The following is a 21,023-nucleotide window of genomic DNA, read 5'->3' on the forward strand; positions in this document are numbered from 1 at the left end:
AAATATTCATAGGTGATGTGTAGGTATGAGTTACTTTGCTAGTGAGCATCTGCACAGAGAAAATGCATTTGCACCCTTCCAAGTAATCTGAGGGGGGAAAAAAACCCAACCAACTGTCACTGATATAATTCACAAAGTATTTTCAGGCATGGTCAAGGAAAGCAAATGTTAAATGGAGGAATGGGAGTTAGCTGGCAGCAACAGTGAGAAGTAATCGCTCAAAACCAGTGTTTCTAAAAGGGTTTTATGAAGGCTAATGCCAGACCTGGTTCGGGTTTACATTTTTCTCTCTGATTTCAAAATAAATCACTTCTAATAAATGTTCACATTAAAGGAGATTGGCTGATAGGGGGATTGAGTATAGCTGTCTCCATTGCTTTGTAAGCTGGGCTGTTCTTGATAAAGTACATTCTGCTGTTGATAAATATGAGATCATATGTCTGAAAACAGAGCAAATTCTTCATATAAAGCGGGGTGTCTGTATCCTGATGAACAGCTATTGCCAGAATGAGCTCTTGAGTTCCACAGCAGTTTACAAGGACTTTTAGGGCTGTCTTGAAAAGACTTAGGGAGATCCTTATGCAGCAGAACAGATGCGCTGAAGGGTTGCATGTTGCTTTGCTTTGGATATGGTACTTAGGAGCCTTCTAATGGGCTGTTGCCTCCAGTTCTCATGCCTGATTTTTCAACAGCCTTTTTGAAGTACAGCTGAGGTTTAGAGAAAACCCACCAAAATTCTGCTGATGCTGGAAGAAGTTCCTCTGGGAGAAAATTAGAGGGTTCTGACTTACTAAAAAGGACTGAAACAGGCTCCATTACAGCATTGCTTCCATAGGAGGAAAATGTTTGCTTTCAGAGGGCTTTTAATACAGTTGAAATACTTAGGGAAAGCATCATCTTCTGTGAGTTGCAGTAGGACAACTCAAAAGGGACATGAGCAGTATTTTTGATAGTCTGTGTGAATTACTAACCATTAGAACAATGAAGAGAAGTGACAGGTTTCTTGTACAATTCCTAATTGTGATGCTCTCTTGGGACAATGTGCTTAGTAGAATACAACTCAGTGAGTACTGTCTGAGGGCAGCAATGTGAGATTCTGCATCTTCTGGTGTAATGTGAAATAAGGCAAATGACTCAGCTGTCCATCCCCTCCCTAAATTGCATTGAACTGGAAACTGACCCATAGTTTCTTTTAAAGATGTTACTTGGGTTGTTTGGGGTATTTTTAAAGTAAATCATGAGTATTTTGCAAGAATCCTCCATTTTTAATGCCTCTAGCTCTGTTATTTAAGATTTATCCATTACAGGGCTATCTTTTATGGTATTTTGAATTCATTGTTGGCTATAATGCTCCTTGAGCATGTTCAGGCAGCCACTTTTTCTTTCTTCTCTGTTCTATATGCCATTCCCATTTTATTGGAGAATATTTGGGTCAGAGACTTTCATATGCAGCTTGAAGTTTACCGAGTTTCTTTCTAAAATCAACTGTTACTCTCATAAAACACGTATTCAAACTTTAATCAAGGGGGTTGAAGATATCCCTGTGGTACTGGCTAACAGCTAACTGTATTACAGAACTGACTATAAATAAACTGCCATATTAAAAGGTTTTGGTGTTTTGTTTTGGCTGCTTTTGAGTTGCTGAACGCGGTGGTTACAGTTGTGACTTCCACAAATGCGTACTCTGGTTTTAATCGAGCTTCTTTTAAAGGTGGGGGGAACAAAACCCAAAGAGTGTGCCTGAATCTGTTAGTGTGAGTTGCAGGGTGTTTGCTTCCTTCAGTTGATGTTCTGTACAGAATTGACCCTACATGGCTGCTTTCTCTAACACGTATGTTTAATCTTCAGATCTCCGATGGCCAAGGAGACGAGCGTTCAGAGTCTCCCTATGAAAGTGCTGATGAAACTCAGACCGAAGTGTCTATATCATCCAAAAAATCTGAGCGAGGAGCAGGAACAAAAAAAGAATATGTGTGTCAGGTGAGAGATGTCAGCTGGGGCAGCGAATGTTTCCTGAGGCTTCCTAGAAAAGGGCTTTTAAAATATGAAAATGACAATATTAGGCCAGAAACAGGTTATCGTGTGTGTCTGAGATGTCTGTTAGCAGTGAGGGTGCCATGCCAGTAATTGGAATTCTTCATTCCTAATTATTTCTTTTCCTTGACCTCCAATAAGTGACTTTTCCTTTCTGCTTGGCTTTCCCCATCTCTAAGATAAGTGTAATTTGGACCTCCGAGTAAGTGCGTGAGTGTTGCCAGGTAACTAGTTAAATGACTGAGAAGAGCTGCTCGCTTATCTGTTAATAAAGAGGAGGAAGTAAAGCCCATTGGGTCCTGTGCTTCTGTGTGTGGCAGAGATTTTAGCCCAGCATTGCTAGCAGCATGCATGTGGTGTGTTAATTGAAAGCAAAAAGCTTTCTCAGACTATTCTGGAAGAGTTCTTGGGTTATGAAATGATAACACAATACAAATGGACAGATCAAATTTGTTTCCACGAGACCGGGCACGCAGCTGTATTTTCATGTCTTGTAGCAGTGATGAGGTTATATCTATTTTTAAATGTTGGCTAATCCCTTAAGTTCTGCCAGCATTGTTGTTCAGTTCATTTTTAGTTATGCTTGTGTCATTGCTAACCACTTGGACATAGAAGTGTCATTGTGCCACCTAGATTAGTTTCCTTTCGCCAAGGAAAAGGGAAATAAGGAAGCTTTTTAACCCTACTCAGGTGCATCAATGTGCTCAGGAAATTTTCTTAAAGCTTTGTTTCTTTTCCTTTTTTCTGTCAGTCTGTATTTACTCCTGAACCGTGGTTCTATGAGTGATATTTCTAGCGGTTTTAATAACTCCATTGTTTGATTTCAACAACGGGAAAAGAGATTTTGAGGAGCAATATATGAAAAGGAATAAAGAAAACAGTTTTTTCCACATGTGAACTTTTCTTTAACGTTCAATGCCTTTGTGTTGTAAAAGCTGTGTGAAAAAACAGGTGATCTCCTACTGTGTGAAGGACTTTGCTATCGAGCTTTTCATGTGAGCTGCCTTGGGCTCTCTGGAAGACCAGCAGGAAAATTCATATGTAGTGAATGTACATCAGGCAAGTCTGTCCCTTTCTATTAATATAAAGGAAATAGTTGTAGTTTTCCCATACATTGTTCTAGGAAATCCTCCTGTACAGAGTTTGTATCCTGGGAGAAACCATACTTACCCTTTGGTGCCTGCAGGGTGGGAGTTCATACAGTACCACTGAGCATGCCATGGTTTAGAAAGCTCACACTGTTTTCAGTGAGAACCTCTTGCTACTTGGCTGTTGTGGTCTGAATTCCATTGCCTTAATAACTGCAGAATATTTGCTCTCTGAGTGCAATTACAGATGAGATTTATAAAGTCTGTCACAAAGACTTAAGAAATCCTAGGAAAAAAAGCAGCAGGTGAAACGTTTTAAGCCCTTTTTCAGTCTTTTGTGTGTCTATACCAATCTTTTGCTTTTCCATTTAAAAGACTACTTTATTGCTATTAATTTCATCTGCTTTTAGTCCTATAATAACTGCTTGGAAGTTCTTAATCATAAAACTTATGTAAAAGATTTGCATTCTTGCTCATAAACTCATCTCAGTACACGCAGTAAACCTTGCTGGAGCAAGGCTGCTTCAAAATACAGCTGTTCCAAGTGCTGCAGAGAGAAGATTAGAGGATGCTTGTCCTTGGTTTGTGGACCTGCTTCAAATTTCACAGGTTCACAGACAGCCCATCCTCCTGGTTCATTGCTTTAATAAGAAAAATAACAAAAAATACAGTCTTGCTCATGTACTGAGGCTTATAAATAAGAATGTAAAAGCAGGTTGGTGAGGCTTTGGGCATTGTGTACTTGCTAACTGCAGTGGGTTTGCATTGTGACTGTATCAGAGCAGATGAGTATTTAACACTGCAGAGTTAAATGGGTTGCTGCATCAAGTAATAGAATTTGGGTTTGTTTAAAAACAAACCCCTCCCTCATGCATAACAAAACCAACAGAAGCATTTTGAATTCACGTTTGGGTGACAGATCAGTTACATTCTTTTCCTTACTTTTGCCACTAGGTGTGCATACGTGTTTTGTGTGCAAGGAGAGAAAGGCAGATGTGAAACGCTGTGTCGTGTCTCGCTGCGGGAAATTCTACCATGAAGCCTGTGTGAAAAAATTCCATCTCACTGTGTTTGAGAACAGGGGGTTTCGATGTCCTCTCCACAGCTGCCTGAGTTGTCATGTTAGTAACCCCTCACATCCACGGATTTCAAAAGGTAGTTTCATTTTACGTTTGGATGACTGATGAATTAAGTCTGTTTGTGGTATGTTAAGGTAAGGAAGCTGTCCATTTAACTGCTGCTGCCTGCAGGTTTTCAGGCATGGACTGTTGATTGACTCAGAATTCCTTTAAAAATACGGATTCGATACATTTTAGTCAACATTAGCATTTACCTTGTGTTCAGTTTATTTAACTAGCTTTCTATTCGCTATATTTAACCATGGTAAGAGAATGAAATCTAGAATGCCTAGATGATGAAGAGAAACAGGCTGAGCAGAGCAAGGGCAGGACCTGTGAATGTGCAAATCCTGCAGCAGGGCTTGCTGAATGTGGAGGCATTTGATCCTGTGTATATTTTTAGCTTTGGGCAACATCTGTAGACAGAATTGCAGCAGGAAAGCTTGCCTACCCTGCTGTGCGTAGTTAAAACCTTCACATTTAAATACCATAGTGCTTTAAACCCAGCATAGGGTTCTTTAAAAGCTGTTGTTAATTCAGTACTGTTGCTAAATGCAAACATGCAAACTCTGACAGCATAATGGATATATTTGTGTGTATGTGTGTGTGTGTGTAGCCTACCTGAGGCAGTACTGCCGTGTTTTAGCTCAACTAAGAAATCAGTTTTGTTCCAAAATAATATGGCAGTGTTCTGCTTTGCTAGGAAAGATGATGCGTTGTGTTCGCTGTCCTGTCGCATACCATGCTGGAGACGTTTGCGTTGCTGCGGGATGTGCAGTCATCGCTTCCAACAGCATTGTTTGCACGAATCATTTCACTGCCATGAAAGGAAAAAGTCATCACGCGCATGTCAATGTGAGCTGGTGCTTTGTGTGTTCAAAAGGTAAACTGATGGAAAACTCCTTCACAAATGCAGCAGCAAAACAAGCCATTCTTCAGTTTAAATGCCATTGTACTGATCTGTTTATAGAGAATTATTAGCAATCTCTTTCTTTAGGGATCTGTGAGGTATTGAAATAGCTTCAGGTCAGCTTGTGCTGTTTCAAGTTTTTGAGTATCCCTTTTTTGCAGATACAATTTATTAAGGAATGTTTTTGCTTGGACTTTGTCCAGCAACCAGAAGCCTATTTAATTCTTTACCAGAGACTCTTAATGAGTAGTATTTCTTTGTTCTTTCCCCCCCGTGTTCAATGTACTGAAGCTTTTTGTGTTTCTTTATTGCTAATACGTAATATTAAACCATAAATAATTTAAGAGTTGCTTTTAGTTTGGCAGCAGACAGCAAATTGAATCAGTATTTGTTGGTGCTGGGAGTGCCACTAATTAAGGGTGGTTTGGTTTCTGTCTAGCAATAAATCTGTTTCTTACTGAGCCCCACAAAATGCACAGTGCTGATTAAACTGTGGAAATGAACCTGATTTGTTAACAAATTAACATGCAGCATAACAGCTTTTAAGCTGCAGCTAACTTTGCACTTGATAATTCATGGAACAAACTAACAACCTCATTCCCTCTTTCTCCCCCCAGGAAGAAAAGCATAACAAAATCTCTTAGTAACATTTTGCATACAGTGAAATATTAATATATATTAAACTGTGTTAAGCATATTTTAGCCATTAAAGTAAAACAAAGTAATTATAATTTGTGGTGCATTATTTTGGCTTTTTTATTGCTAGCTTGCTTGTTATTTTGTATGCATTACTAATCCGAGTCTGCCAGGCATTCAAATTAGTAAGGACCTTTTGGGTTTTGGACATAACTAAAGGTTACATCTTTGTTGCAAGCCAGCATGGTTTAACCATTTACTTTCTAACTGAACCGATTGCACTGCTTTAAACCTGGTTTTACGTTTGTCTCTTTGTTTTGCAACCTCTGTTTTTCCTCTCTCTAAAGGAGGAAGATTGTTGTGCTGCGAGTCATGTCCCGCAGCCTTTCACCCAGACTGCTTAAACATCGAAATGCCGGATGGGAGCTGGTACTGCAATGACTGCAGGGCAGGGAAGAAGCTCCATTTCCAGGATATTATTTGGGTTAAACTGGGAAATTACAGGTCTGACAAACACACTTATTTTGTGTTACAGTACTAACACGTCTAATTAGGGAGCATACAATTGGTTGTTTCTGTAGGGCAGCTTTGCTGCACACAGATTTCTCATTCCTCCTTAAGCTTCAAGTCGTACTGTTGCTCTCAGCCAAAGCATTACCCATGCAGGACTGCTTGTAGTCTTCTGACATCTGCTTCCAGTGTATGAGTCTTCCACCCCTTTTGTTTCAGAGATCTCTTCAAATAGTTAAGCTGGTATTACTTGTCATTGGCTAAATTACTGCCTTGCAGGCTGGGAGATAAGTCACTCAGGTTGTCAGTGTTTCACACTTCACCAAGACGTGAGATAGAGGAGGGTGGGGTTTATCCTAGGAAGCATTGATAGCTATTAATCAGCTGTCTCTTGATCTTTGACAATTACAGCAATTACAGGCCTGTTAAAGATGATGTTTTTGTTAACCAGATGCAAGGAGCTTTCTCTGTAGGCTCAACTTGCAGGCCTGGAAGTCCCACAGTTTTAAGTGTCTGGCTTTCCTGTTCTAAACCTGTCTTACTGGGGGGAGGAAAGGATTTTAATCCTATTGGATCTTGTTAAAAATAATCAGTTGCTGCTCTTCAGGGTGATTTTGTTAAACTGTCTCTTGCAGAAAGAGCTTGACTAAAATGCTGTGTTGTTCTATTTGTACTTCTGTGCTAGATGGTGGCCGGCAGAAGTTTGCCATCCGAAAAACGTTCCCCCAAATATCCAGAAAATGAAGCATGAAATTGGAGAATTTCCTGTGTTTTTCTTTGGTTCTAAGGATTACTACTGGACACACCAAGCACGGGTGTTCCCTTATATGGAGGGAGACAGAGGGAGTAGATACCAGGGGATCAAAGGGATTGGAAAAGTCTTCAAAAATGGTACATAGCTGTGTTTAACAAGAGTGATCTGGTGATACACGTGCTTTGCTTGCTCTAAACATAGCCTTGGGCCTGGTTTTCTACATTTGTTTTACAGTATTAGATTAAAACAATGGGTTTGGTGTCCTGGGCAGCAGTCACTGTTACTAACTTTGAATAAAAGCACTGTTTGCATGGCTTGTAAAAGACTAGCATCTAATTGGAGTTACTTGTGATGATTTTTACTTTCCGGAAAGGAAATGATGAGTGTAACTGGGGGGCAGAAAGAGTTGATATGTGTTAAGAACATTAACACTCCAGAACCATTGTTTGTGAGAAAATGGAATGATAGGATGAGGAAGAAAAGGGTGATTCTGTAACACACATGGGAATGAGCCTTTTCTGATGATACAACAATCTGTTCTAGCTTTGCAAGAAGCCGAAGATCGATTTCAAGAAATAAAGCTACAGCGAGAAGCCAAAGAAACCCAAAAAAGTGAACGTAAACCTCCACCATACAAGCATATTAAGGTAAAGTTTGAGGAAATTCCCCTGGGCACTCAAAGGGCTAAGGCAGCACTGGAGAGGTAGAGCTGGATGGTTAGGTGGGCAGGAGAGGTGGTCATGATGTGTTTTCACAGCCATGAGATGATGGAAGTTTGCTTCCATTGGAACATCATTGCCATAACTAATAACCACTGTAATAACTCTTGCAGTAAATTCCAATGTTTTTAAGTGATGTTTGAACTATTTTAATGTATTATTCAGGTGAATAAACCTTGTGGTAAAGTGCAGATATATACTGCTGATATTTCTGAGATTCCCAAGTGCAACTGCAAACCCACAGATGAAAACCCTTGTGGCTTCGATTCTGAGTGCCTAAATCGAATGCTGATGTACGAATGCCATCCACAAGTTTGTCCAGCGGGAGAGCGGTGCCAAAACCAGTGCTTTACAAAGCGACAGTACCCAGAGACAAAGATCATCAAAACTGATGGGAAAGGCTGGGGTCTGGTTGCCAAGAGGGACATCAAAAAGGTATGAATTGTTCCTGAGGAGCAGGGAACTGGGGACTCGGGATGTTGTTTGTGGGTTTGGTATATACTTTACTAGTGATACCTGGTGTCTTTCAGGGAGAGTTTGTGAATGAGTATGTTGGTGAGCTGATTGATGAAGAGGAATGTATGGCAAGAATCAAATATGCACATGAAAATGATATTACCCACTTCTATATGCTTACTATTGATAAGGTAGAGTATTTTACATTTTTCCAGTATTTATAACTTATTTTCATTCCTTTTCCTTCTATTGATCACCTTGATATAGTGCTCTGCTCCTTTTGATGTTCCACACTTTCATATATTCCTGTTGTTGTATCTTCTGTGTCTGCTTGCTCCATTCTTTATATATGTAAAAAATATATGCATATATACATATATGTGTGTATTTATTTTAGAGAGATATATATAATGCATCTCATTAGTTCTAACTGCATAATGTAATAAAGTATATATTAAGGTCTATAAATTGTGCTTTGTTGCTTGTGATCAAGTACAACAGAAGTATTTGTCTGCCTAGTCTTGAAAGGAAGTATGATGCTTTGGGAAATAGCGATTATAGAGTTGGATGAATTATTATTAGCAATCCTTTTAATAACATCTCAACAACAACAGAAATTCTCACTGGAGAGTAGTGTGGAATCTAGTTGTGAGGCTGTGTCCTATACTGAGCATTTACTGTTTTTCACAACTGTCTGTCCCTTTGTCTATAGCAAAACCAGCCTTGTGCTTCTGTGCATGCTCTGTTCAGAAAGCACTGCCTGCATTAATAGCCAGCCAGCACTCCACAAATGATTCTGTAGCTTTCTGTGCATGCCTCTGACAGTTTTGTTCCTGTGAAGGGGAAGAAAGGGGAGAACCTGGGCAGTAGGGATGTAGATTATATATATGGGGGGGTATTGTGTGTGTGTATATCTATTATATTGCTTCACTACCAAACAGATAACTAGGAGAAAAAACAGAGTTATCTGTCAGTCCTGCATGTTCTTTCACTCCTAATCACCTTTCTTTTGCTCGAGGCTGCCCTGTTCTGTGTTTCCACAGCTACTGTTCTCATTAGTCCTGTTAACAGAAGAGTTCCTGCACTGGAGTTATCACCTCAGAATGATGAAACCATGTTTCTCTGAATACATAAGTTTCTTGCCCCTCTACTAAACTGACATACAACATCAGTACATTACAAAGCTGAACTGAACATGTATTTGACTCATAGTGTAGTTAATAAATGCTCATCATGGTTCTATCTTGCAGAAATAGCCATGCACATGCAGTTAAGAGACTACATGCGTGTAGTCTTGACAATCATACGTGTGCACTCTAATGAAAATCAGTTAAAAGGAAAGTTTAGTTGAATTTCATAAATAAGCAAAGCTTTCGTAATCAGTTCTTCAGAGAAAATTCTGGCTATTTCATTACTTTATTTTGTTAATGTCTGATATGTTTGGTGGAGATAGAACCATAGAATAGTTAGGGTTGGAAAGGACCTTAAGATCATCCAGCTCCAACCCCCCTGCCATGGGCAGGGACACCTCACACTAAACCATATCACCCAAGGCTCTGTCCAGCCTGGCCTTGAACACTGACAGGGATGGAGCATTCACAACTTCCCTGGGCAACCCATTCCAGTGCCTCACCACCCTTACAGTAAAGAATTTCTTCCTTATATCCAATCTAAACTTCCCCTGTTTAACTTCTTACCCCTTGTCCTATCACTACAGTCCCTAATGAAGAGTCCATTCCCAGCATCCCTATAGCCCCCTTTAGATACTGGAAGGCTGCTATGAGGTCTCCACGCAGCCTTCTCCAGGCTGAACAGCCCCAACTTTCTCAGCCTGTCTTCATATGGGAGGTGCTCCAGTCCCTGATCATCCTCGTGGCCTCCTCTGGACTTCTTCCAACAGTTCCATGTCATTTTTATGTTGAGGACGTCAGAACTGCACACAATACTGCAAGTGAGGTCTCACAAGAGCAGAGTAGAGGGGCAGGAGCTAAAAAGTAATTTTATGTAAGAATAGGATTTTTGTTTAGTTTACCAAGAGTTTGGTTTTGCTTGAACTAGGCTTACTTGGGAAAGCAAGCTGTTGAGAAACTGGTAATCTCTGCAGGTAATCACACAGTGACTTGGTAAATACCACAAAATTCAGTGTTTGTAAATGCATCACAGCTTTGTGAATGCAGAGTAAAAGGTAAATGGACTGAGTTTGAGTTTTGAGGCTTTATGGAGAGGGGGTTCTCTAACATTTCCACTGCAGTGCTCACAAGAACACTTATCCTGCCATGTGGCTGCGATGGGTTTTGGGAAGATGTGAGCTAGAGCATGAGTATTGCTTTGGGAGTGTCACATTCCAGACCACATGAGACACTACAGTTTTCAATACAACATGTACCATCAGATTGCTTTTGTGCTTCTGGGGAGCAAAACCATGTCTGGTTTGAATGCAACTACTGAAATAATTCATGGATTTTTACTTTGTGAAGACAAAAATCATCGTTCTGTTGCTTGGTTTGATCTCCAGGACCGGATTATTGATGCTGGCCCTAAAGGAAACTATTCTCGGTTTATGAATCACAGCTGCCAACCAAATTGTGAAACTCTCAAATGGACAGTAAATGGAGACACTCGTGTTGGCCTGTTTGCTGTGTGTGATATTCCTGCAGGTACATCAGCTTCTGTTGGGTTTGGTTTAATTCCCCGAGTTAAACCTTTTGCACAGTTGTGAGTGGGACGGTCATGGTTTAACTGGTTCAGTGCAGTTAGTTTTGTAGAGAGCTCAACATGTGGAAGAGATTCTTTGTGATGTGCCTTTTACTTTAATGTTTCTTGTCAGCGAGTGCTATGGCTGCTTCGTGTTGCTTGCTTCCTAGGGAACAGCAAGGAGACCCTAGTTAGTACCCTTGCATTCACTTTGTGTTGTAGAGCATAGGTTTTGTTTTGGAGATCTTGGGCAGTACTTGTGCATCTTTTCAACTGAAGATAATTTAAGGAGTGGATGAACGAGGCTGCTTTAAAGTATATATGTTTGGTTTTTGTACACACATACGTGTATCTTCTATCTATAGCTATATCTAGCTGTTTAGATATTTAGCTATATAGAATCTGTGTGTGTGTAGACCAGACACACAGTTTTGTTAAGTCAAACCCATTTATTTAATACGTAATTGCATAAGACATGCTGTACTGTTAATCATAGAATCATAGAATAGTTAGGGTTGGAAAGGACCTTAAGATCATCCAGTTCCAACCCCCCTGCCATGGGCAGGGACACCTCACACTAAACCATGCCACGCAAGGCTCTGTCCAGCCTGGCCTTGAATACTGCCAGGGATGAAGCATTCACAACTTCTTTGGGCAACCCATTCCAGTGCCTCAACACCCTTACAGTAAAGAATTTCTTCCTTATATCCAATCTAAACTCCCCCTGTTTAAGTTTTAACCCATTACCCTTTGTCCTATCACTACAGTCCCTAATGAATAGTCCCTCCCCAGCATCCCTGTGAGCCCCCTTCAGATACTGGAAGGCTGCTCTGAGGTCTCCACGCAGCCTTCTCTTCTCCAGGCTGAACAGCCCCAACTTTCTCAGCCTATCTTCATATGGGAGATGCTCCAGTCCCTCATCATCCTCGTGGCCTCCTCTGGACTTGTTCCAACAGTTCCATGTCCTTTTTATGTTGAGGACACCAGAACTGCACACAATACTGCAAGTGAGGTCTCACAAGTGCAGAGCAGAGGGGCAGGATCACATCCTTTGACCTGCTGGTCACGTTGTCAGTTCTTAAGAGCAATAGAGAGGGAGAAATCCCATGGTAATAGATCAGCAATTAATGAAACCTGTATTTGTAATAATTTTAATCCACTTCATTACCTTGTCCTTCATAATGAAAGGGTTTGTCTTGTCTCACTCAGGGACAGAGCTGACTTTTAATTACAACCTTGACTGTCTGGGCAACGAGAAAACAGTCTGCAAATGTGGTGCCCCAAACTGCAGTGGATTTCTTGGGGACAGACCAAAGGCAAGTAATAGATCAAGAGATTTTGACAGGGTCTTGTCTACTGGCCTTGTTGTTTTTCTTTTGGGACATGGGTTGATGGACCAGTTGTATGTTATGATAAGGGTCAGTGCTGCTAGAACAGATGCTGGCTGTCTTCTGAAGAAAAAGCTTACTGTTTCCCTTGCTGGAAGATGGAACATTGTTTTACCAAACATAACCTTGGTGCTAAAGAATATGTTTTTATGGTGTAACAGTACAGTGGGAAATACTGGGTTTGGGAACACAACTATAGTCAGTGAGACTGTTGTGACATTGCAGTTTACATGTCCCCCATCTAAGCCTTAAAATATGATCATTTTGTTAAGAACTGTTAAAAAAAATAACCCATTGAACTGCAGAAAAAGAATGCCAGTTTTGAATGAAGAAAAAATGGTCCCAAATTGCACCAAGAAATTACCTGTATGGTTTGTGTCAGGTTAACTGAAAACCTGCAATCCAGCAGAAGTTGATGAGGCTTCCTGAAGGGCTGGCACAGGAGTGCAAGGGAAGGTACAAGTGTATTTCCAAGAGAATATTAATGTGGATGTAGAAAGGCTGCACCTTCATGTGGTACTTCACACAGAATCAGGCACTTTAGAGGGTGGACTTAACCTTCCAGAATTCCTGTAGCTGGTTTTTGTTAAGGATAAGCTTCAGCGAGGTTTCACATAAGTTTGTGATCAGCTTACACAGACAGCCATGAAGAAATGAACTGTTACAGTTCAGTTTTGCAAGGCTCTCTGCATTGGTAGATAGAATGGGCTCATTTTAAAGAAAGTAGGCAATGGTTATGGGGGTGAGAGGGAGGGAATGATGGAAGGGATGTTGAAATGGGATCCAGAATGAATTTCATATGATTTGGTGAAGGAGAGTCACAGTGCAAGCAGCAGGATGTCAGACTGAAATAGAGGTAAGGTTTTGTATATTATCTCCAGGATTATGGGCACAGCTACAGTTCTGCTGTCCAAACCTCAAAGAGAAGTGGGGACTAGTTTTAGTAATTCCAGCATGAATATATGCAAGTGGGAGGGAAAAATGGATATTGAAGTGATTGGTTGTGCAAGAACAAAATGGGTGTAAATTAGCCACAGGTAGATTAGACCTTTTCTCAGTGATAAGAAAGTGGAAGAGCTTTCCACTAGGAAGGGATTTCAGGGTCAAGATCTGGTTTCAAGATGGCTTTTCAGAAGGTTAGCGGGATTTATGCCAACACAGATAGATATGGTGAGGCACTGAACAGGACTGCACCAAGTCAAAGTGTGCATGGTTTGCCAGGCATGACAGCAGTTTTTCTACTTTGGTAATAGTTTTCCTGTGCAAAACTGGCATTTACAGATTTGCTTCTTACTCTTTTAGAATTCTTCCACCAATGCCTCAGAAGAAAAAGGCAAAAAGACCAAAAAGAGAACACGGAGACGCAGAACGAAAAATGAAGGGAAGAAAGAATCCGAAGATGATTGTTTCCGTTGTGGCGATGGAGGCCAGCTGGTGTTGTGTGACAGGAAGTCTTGTACTAAAGCTTATCACCTCTCCTGTCTTGGTTTGGTGAAACGTCCCTTTGGTGAGTCAGTTTGCCTCTTAAAGTGCACTAGTGCAGGTACTTCATTTATTGTGCTGAAACCTTGCCAAAAGTGTCAGCTTGAAAACACTGTGTTCGTATGGTGAGAGCTTCATTTGTGCATCATATAGGAGCTCTTCTTGAGTGTGGAAACAAAATTATGGCTTTCCTCCTGCCTTAGTGGCAAAATGAGCTCTTTGTGTCACATAGGTAATTGAGTGCATCCCTGGCTGGAGCACTGTAGCCTTGTCATAGGCAAGTAGATTATGTGTCAGAAATATGTGAAGCCAGTTGAGTTCAAGCCAAAAGAACAGCAGCAGCATCTGGAGCAAGGTGAGTGGGAAAATGTTATGGGCAGCAGACATGAAGTTGTAGATCAAGATGACACAGGAGTTACCTGGTTCCAGTCAGCCATGTCAGGTGGGATATGAAGTGAAGCAGGCAAAGCCTGTTACCCCAGAAACAAGTAAAACAATGTCTGGTAAAATGTGCTGGGGCAAAAGGGCATCAGTAGGTAAAGCACAGCAGCCATCCCTAAGCAAAACTTGCAGCTAACAAGTAAGCATTGTAATGGTAAGGAGCAATTGATGGATGTTGGAGTCCTCTACAAGCCTGCAAGTTGTGTAAGATGCTACTGAGTAAAGCCTGAATAATTTCTTCTAGCTGAAGCTAACTGCTGTGTTGAAGAGAGGATGTCCCATCTGCTACTTACTTCTGGGTTTTGTGCTTTAGAAATATGATGTAACATTTTGATCTTTGAGATTAGCCCTGGTAGGTGCCCTCTCATCTTGCCTTGTTGGGAGTCCCGTTGTTCAGCTACTGAAACACAATACTTCTTTAAAAGACAATGCCATGTTTTACTCCCCACTGATGAGCTCTTTGTCTTTGACCACAGGGAAGTGGGAGTGTCCTTGGCACCACTGTGATGTTTGTGGCAAACCTTCTGTTTCTTTCTGCCACTTCTGCCCAAATTCTTTCTGCAAGGAGCACCAAGACGGGACAGTACTAAATTCCACGTTGAATGGACAGTTATGCTGCTCTGAACATGTTCTCGGGGTGGATTCTGTTGAAACTCAGAAGACTGAGAAACCCCGCAAAAAACTGAACAAGTTGAAGCCTAAGAGAAAGAGGACCAGATGGATGAGAGCTGACTGCAAATAGTCATGGACTGCAGTTTCTACTGCCAACACTATCTTGTAGATAAGTTGTGAATATGACCAGGGAAGGACACGATTTTACATATATTCTGTAAAGGATACATGGGGAGGGGGGGATTTTTTGTTTTATTATGTTTTTATAAATCCACTGAGCCAACCACAGCAGTCTTCTGCTGCTTCTGCACTGATACCGAACTGCATAGTTCAGAGAATTTCAGGACAAACCAAACTTACTACTCAGCATTACAGTTACACTTGAATTGTTACGAATGTAAAAGGTTCCCTCCAAAATACTTTCAGATTTGGAGGTAGGTTAAAAATCAAACCAGGTAGGCGTAAACGTAGGGGTTTTGAGATAGTATTTGTCAACCAACAGATGTTTAAAATAGTATATCCTTGAAAGAAGTTATTAGCTCGCAAGTCCTTTTAAGTAAGAAATGGCTTGGTCTGTGGTCCCAAATGAGATTTGCTTGCCTTGTGTGTTTTTGAGCAAGTGCTTGAATGCCATTCATGATCCAGGTGTGTATCTCGCCATCACCCCACACATAACCATTTGTTTGTGCTCGTATAAAGTAGCTCTCCAATGTTGCTTAAACAACCATGGTTTTAAATACCCTTCCACCAAGAACTGTAGTGCGTGGTGGGTAATGCACACCCTGTACCAGAGAGGGGAAATCTTACATTTAAGAGATTTTTTTCTATACTGTTTTTTCCTGTATTTCATTCCAGTGAAATAGAAGTGACTTGATCTTGCAGAGCTGTACAAGTCTGGATTTAAAGGGATATTGTCTTGCGATCTAGGCCCAGTACTCTAGGAATTTTATGTTTTAATAATAAAAGACTCTTACAAAACCTAGTATTTGAAAAAATCACTCAATTTTTTTTCCTTTTTTTCCCTAAATGTCAGGTAAAACACAGAGGCAAACGCTTCTTTGGAATGCTTAAAGCCCAGGCATTACACTTTGCAGTAAGGCAAAAGATGCCCAACAACAACCCAAAAAACCCCACTGTTAATGAAGCAGAAGCTGACACTTGACTGAAGTGCAAAGACCTGAATTAAAACCAACTACTTAAAAATGAAATGGATTTTTGAGGAAGCACATAAGGAACAATTTTAATGTGAAGTTTAGCCTGTTCCTTTTGATAACCTTTGTATAAAACTGGCTACTTGACTTGGCAGACTGAAATGAGCTGGGCTGTTGTCTCTCTTATTGCCACTGGGTTGTGTCAGCGAAGCTGTTTTGAGTTCTTTGCTCCCATCAGATTTTCACACTTGCAGTGAGATGAATGTACGAGATTTAGTATTGATGGAAATAATATTAGAACTAGGAAAAAACGGTAAAGAAAAAGGTCTTTACCTGTTTTCTTGCCAGTGCATGTCATTGGTGTGTGATTAGGCAGTGTTACAAGTAAGTTTTGACTTGTGCCATTGTTATCTAGCCTATGTGAACACAATGTGGCCTTCATGTCCATGTAGTAATTTGTGTATGTTCTAGCTTAGTTTGCCTTTAATAGTGCAGAAACTCTGTGTAGCCCTTTTGAAGATGAAGCCTTGCTATATCATGGAAATGTATGTTGATTTCCCAAAGTATTTCTTCAGGATTTGATTGCAGATTTAGTTTTTGGAATTCTCAAAGTCCCCATATGTTCCCAACACGGAAAAACTTTGGTTTTATTAGAACAGATTAAGTGAAAGATGTTTTAAATGTAGCATTGCCCTATCCTGAACCCTTTGGTTTTTATTTTGTGACCAAACTGCTTTGTTCTTTTAAGCAATTTTGATAAACACTGTTGGAAGGTTGATTTTCTTTCAGATTATTTGGACCAAAATAGCACAATTCCAAACAGGGGGAAGCATTCCATGGTTGTGTTTGAAAGTGGTTTGCCAAGCCTTGCACTGACACGAAATACAACTCAAGATTTAATGGATTTGGAGGGTAAATTTCCCTCCGCTACAGGTATTTGTTACAGCAGGACTGAAGCGTAGGCCTGTATCTAAAATCAAACCCAAAAGCTGGTATTATGAACGTGTCTCTGATTTTTGAGGGGAGGGAAGTGCGATCAGGTAGTAAAGCAGGAAGGTTTTCCGTATCGCTTTTAAACAGAATGAAGGAATTTGATGGCATTGGGACCATTCTTTGAATACTTTACCATGTAAGGAAGGCTATAGAAGAATACCTTTAAATAACTTATTATTAATTTTACCTTTACATTCCATTGCTTTTACAATTTTTTAATTATTTTTAGTTGTTTTGTTGCTTTTTCCTCTTCATGTATAGGTGTAACAGCTCTGGCACCCTGGAACGGTTATGCCCCAGGTCCTAAGAGGCAGATACCCACTTCCAGAAGCCACCGTCTCAGATAGTTACGGATGGGCACAGTAACAGCAGCTGGTTTACAGTCGGTCGCGGAGCCTACAACTCCCTGCCTGCCTCTCAGGTGGGCTCACAAGCACATTTAGTATGGCAGGATGCAGGACAGCCACCCATCTTGGATATGTCTGTGGGTAGATAAAGACCTTGGCCTTCAAAGCAACCCCTCTCAGCACTCGTTTCACAGGGTTACATTTACACAGGCATATCTTAGCAAGTGGCTGTTTGACTTTCTGCTTCCTTCTACCTCTGCTCTTTACTGCTCAACTCTTTGGGCCAATGAAGTCTTGCATCACTGAGACTGCAAACCAGGAGTTTGCTTTGGAGTTGTTGGGAATTCGTTCCATCTGCTGATCATGTAAATGAAATGTGGATCATGTTCTCCCTTAATATGTACTGACCGTGTAGCCCCATGTGCTCAGCGAAGTCACTCAGGTGGTGAGCTGGTAGAACTTCAGTTTCCAAAGCAGGAAGGTGGTTTTTAGGTGTCGTTTCATGAAGGCTTCTATACCTTATGCTGCAGCACTGGGAAAACAGAGTGAGGTTTTATTATAAAAGAAGACAAAAATTGTTTCACTGTTTTCCTTCTCCCCCTGTTCAAATACAAGGGGAAATGGCCTTGAAAAATGAAGCTTTCTCATTATACCACTCAACACATTTTAGCATTCAGCAGCCTAAAAGATTTTCTGTTATAAATTCATATAAATAATATCCAAACATGGCACGTTATGTGAGATTAAATTATGTTCTCAGTGTCTTGCCCACCGAAATAGAAAGGTGTCTTTCCTTTGCCAAACCTGGTACATAACAGCCAAACTCAGAGTCTGTTGTTCATCACATGAGCAAGCATGGAACCGATTTTCAGTTGAATATGTTAGATGTGTTTTCATGCAGTCTAGGAGGAATAATCAAATGTCTGTTTTGTTCAATAGCTTTGTGTTCATGGTCAGTTTTTAGATTGTTCTTCATGTGAATTACTTGGAAAAGCAGAATATCTTGAAAGAAAGACGTATTAATGGGGGTTTTGGCATTGTTGAGGCACGTTATTCCATGTCTGACTGCTTGAGAAATTTCAGTGTCTTATTAAATATTAAAATTTATTCCTAGTTATTTAAGAAGTTGCTAATTCTTTTTTTTTTTTTGTAAAATGGTTCCAAATCATTATTTTTGCACCAATTGTTTTTTTTCTTTACGTTTTTAAGTCAAGTGATACACAGCAGGCAAGAGTTGGGCAGAGAAGGAACTGGTGGTTGTTCTTTCATAGTGAAAACTTATATGCCAGGACTTCCAAAGGACTACAAGGAAATAATGTTTTAAGCTGTTGGAACTGTTGGAACAAGTCCAGAGGAGGCCACGAGGATGATCAGGGACTGGAGCACCTCCCATATGAAGACAGGCTGAGAAAGTTGGGGCTGTTCAGCCTGGAGAAGAGAAGGCTGCGTGGAGACCTCATAGCAGCCTTCCAGTATCTGAAGGGGGGGCCTACAGGGATGCTGGTAAGGGACTCTTCATTAGGGACTGTAGTGATAGGACAAGGGGTAACGGGTTGAAACTTAAACAGGGAAGTTTAGATTGGATATAAGGAAGAAATTCATTACTGTAAGGGTGGTGAGGCACTGGAATGGGTTGCCCAGGGAGGCTGTGAATGCTCCATCCCTGGCAGTGTTCAAAGTCAGTTTGGATGAAGCCTTGGGTGACGTGGTTTTGTGTGAGGTGTCCCTGCCCATGGTGATACTGGTTGTGCTTTGGCTTGTGTTCACACCATTGCTTATCACACAGATATTGACATGTTTTGCAGTCCTGTTTTTCCCATTACAGAGCTGCTTTCTGTTGCTTATAATTCTACAGGCTTTAATGACTTGGAGCTGGAATCATACAGTCCTACCAGTTCCATTCCTTTGGGTTCGTTCAGCTGCCATTGGTGCTGCTGCTGCTTGGGCAGGTCTGAATTTGACTGCGTACTGCTCTTTCATACTGCTCTTTCAGGCAGCTTTTTGCTTGGGTCTGGTTTGATTTAGTGAGTGGAAAATCCCATATCTGACAACAGATACAGTTGGGGTTTTTAAGAGCATTTCAGAAAATTGCTTTGCTACTAACAGATTACTGTTGTGCTGCAATCATCTGGTGCTGTACATCACGACCTTGTCCTTTTGCTGCTCCCATGATAAGTTACATGCTTTTGCCAGTTGAGAAACATAATGCCTGTCTAGTAAATCAATAGTGTGAGAGAGACTGTTGCTGTGCAGCAGAGTTTGGGGTGTAGTACTATCCATGTTGCTCCTTATCTGGATTAGAATCACAGAATGATTTGGGTTGGAAGGGATCTCAAAGTTCATCCATTTCCAGCTCTGCCACGGGCATGGACACCTTCCACTAGAGCAGATTGCTCCAAGCCCTTCCAACCTGGCCTTGAACACTGCAGGGATGGGGCAGCCACAGCTTCTCTGGGCAAGAGAAGACCACAAAGGATGATGTACCTCTCTTCCCATCCCTTCATTCATCTGTCAGAGTTGAGAGAGAGCAGAGAACTGATGTATTTTATTGTTGTTAGGAGCACAGTAACACCTCCTCTGGGGACAGGAGAATGAGCAGCTGAGGGCAGCAGCCACTTAACCCCCCCAGCAGCAGGGTTACTTCAGCTGACTGCTGCTGCAGTGAAAGACTGATGTGAGAAGTAACACCTGCTTCCACGCAAACATTTAATAGGCCTTTCACTAGTAGGTACTACTTTTACTAGCAGTGACAGAGCTGGTGAAGCACAGCACACCTACTGTGTATGAAGTACAGTGTAGGAAGAGAAGGAAGGCAAAAAGGTGGGAAGATTGAGAGACCCAAGTCACTGATTTCATTGAACAGTTGAAACTGGCTCTGTTATAGCCTATGGCTATTTCTGAGTGCCTGGAATGTTGGTGGGACCTCAAAGAGCCATGAGGACCGTGTGTGATAAAACACAACAGGGAAAATAGAGCAAACAACAAGTTTATAAAGAGAAGAGTCAACCACACCAAACACCTCCACAATTCAAAATCATCCCTGTAACCCACAAACCACATCAGGTTAACCTATGGTTAAACTGGGCTGGCTGCACAGAATACTTGGAGTGCCACAGCTCTGCACAGGGCAAACTGATGCAGACGTAAGTGCTGCTCTCCTGGATGGGAGGTGAATCAAGCACCAGGGCAAAGAACTTTGCATGGGCACTTAAGCCATGGGTCTAGTGCAGACATATCTTCCATGGCTTCAGCATGCTCCAAGGGATTGCCACAGCTTCATGTCTCACCAGTGTGGCTTGGTGGAGAAAAACCAATTCCTGTGTGGTTTGCTGCAAGTTTTAAGTCACTTGGTAGCTCTATTGTGAAGCATCACTTTACAGCAGGAAGCAAAAGGGACAGATCTGTGCAAGAATCAATCACTATTTTAGTTGCATGTGTTTTCCCACAGCTGCAAGGAAGGGGAAGGACCTTGGCATCCTTTTCCTTTACTTACCCTTGCTTAAAGTAATGTTGAAGGTTTGAGAATGGGGGAAAAAAAGCTTATTCTTAAAAGGAGGCACATTCACATTAGTTCCTGCCCAGGTGGAAGCGAGTGTTGTATCACAGGAACCTCAGTAACTGGAGCAGTCACTCCTCACTTTGTTGAGCTGACTGTTGACATAGAGAGACAGAATTGGTTTCTGGTTTGTT

General features: G+C 41.2%; 1 protein-coding gene and 1 non-coding gene across 2 annotated transcripts in view; both read left to right on the forward strand.

Annotated features, from left to right (window-relative positions):
- Positions 1-18,446, forward strand: part of NSD2 (nuclear receptor binding SET domain protein 2) — a 76,497-nt gene extending 58,051 nt beyond the window's left edge. Inside the window, exons 11-23 of the mRNA XM_034064567.1 lie at positions 1,849-1,980; positions 2,970-3,093; positions 4,077-4,277; positions 4,944-5,123; positions 6,134-6,290; positions 6,982-7,187; positions 7,594-7,697; positions 7,935-8,204; positions 8,300-8,416; positions 10,741-10,882; positions 12,129-12,235; positions 13,610-13,814; positions 14,707-18,446. Coding sequence (XP_033920458.1) covers positions 1,849-1,980; positions 2,970-3,093; positions 4,077-4,277; positions 4,944-5,123; positions 6,134-6,290; positions 6,982-7,187; positions 7,594-7,697; positions 7,935-8,204; positions 8,300-8,416; positions 10,741-10,882; positions 12,129-12,235; positions 13,610-13,814; positions 14,707-14,972 — 2,211 coding nt within the window. The 3' untranslated portion in view covers positions 14,973-18,446. The remainder of the gene's footprint in view (positions 1-1,848; positions 1,981-2,969; positions 3,094-4,076; positions 4,278-4,943; positions 5,124-6,133; positions 6,291-6,981; positions 7,188-7,593; positions 7,698-7,934; positions 8,205-8,299; positions 8,417-10,740; positions 10,883-12,128; positions 12,236-13,609; positions 13,815-14,706) is intronic.
- On the forward strand, positions 10,476-10,606 carry LOC115946417 (small Cajal body-specific RNA 23). Its single transcript, XR_004080493.1, has one exon. It is a non-coding gene; the product is annotated as a small Cajal body-specific RNA 23 (non-coding RNA).
- Positions 18,447-21,023: the final 2,577 nt, after the last annotated feature.

Source organism: Melopsittacus undulatus, chromosome 7, assembly GCF_012275295.1.
Source record: "Melopsittacus undulatus isolate bMelUnd1 chromosome 7, bMelUnd1.mat.Z, whole genome shotgun sequence".
NCBI classification, from domain to species: Eukaryota; Metazoa; Chordata; class Aves; order Psittaciformes; family Psittaculidae; genus Melopsittacus; species Melopsittacus undulatus.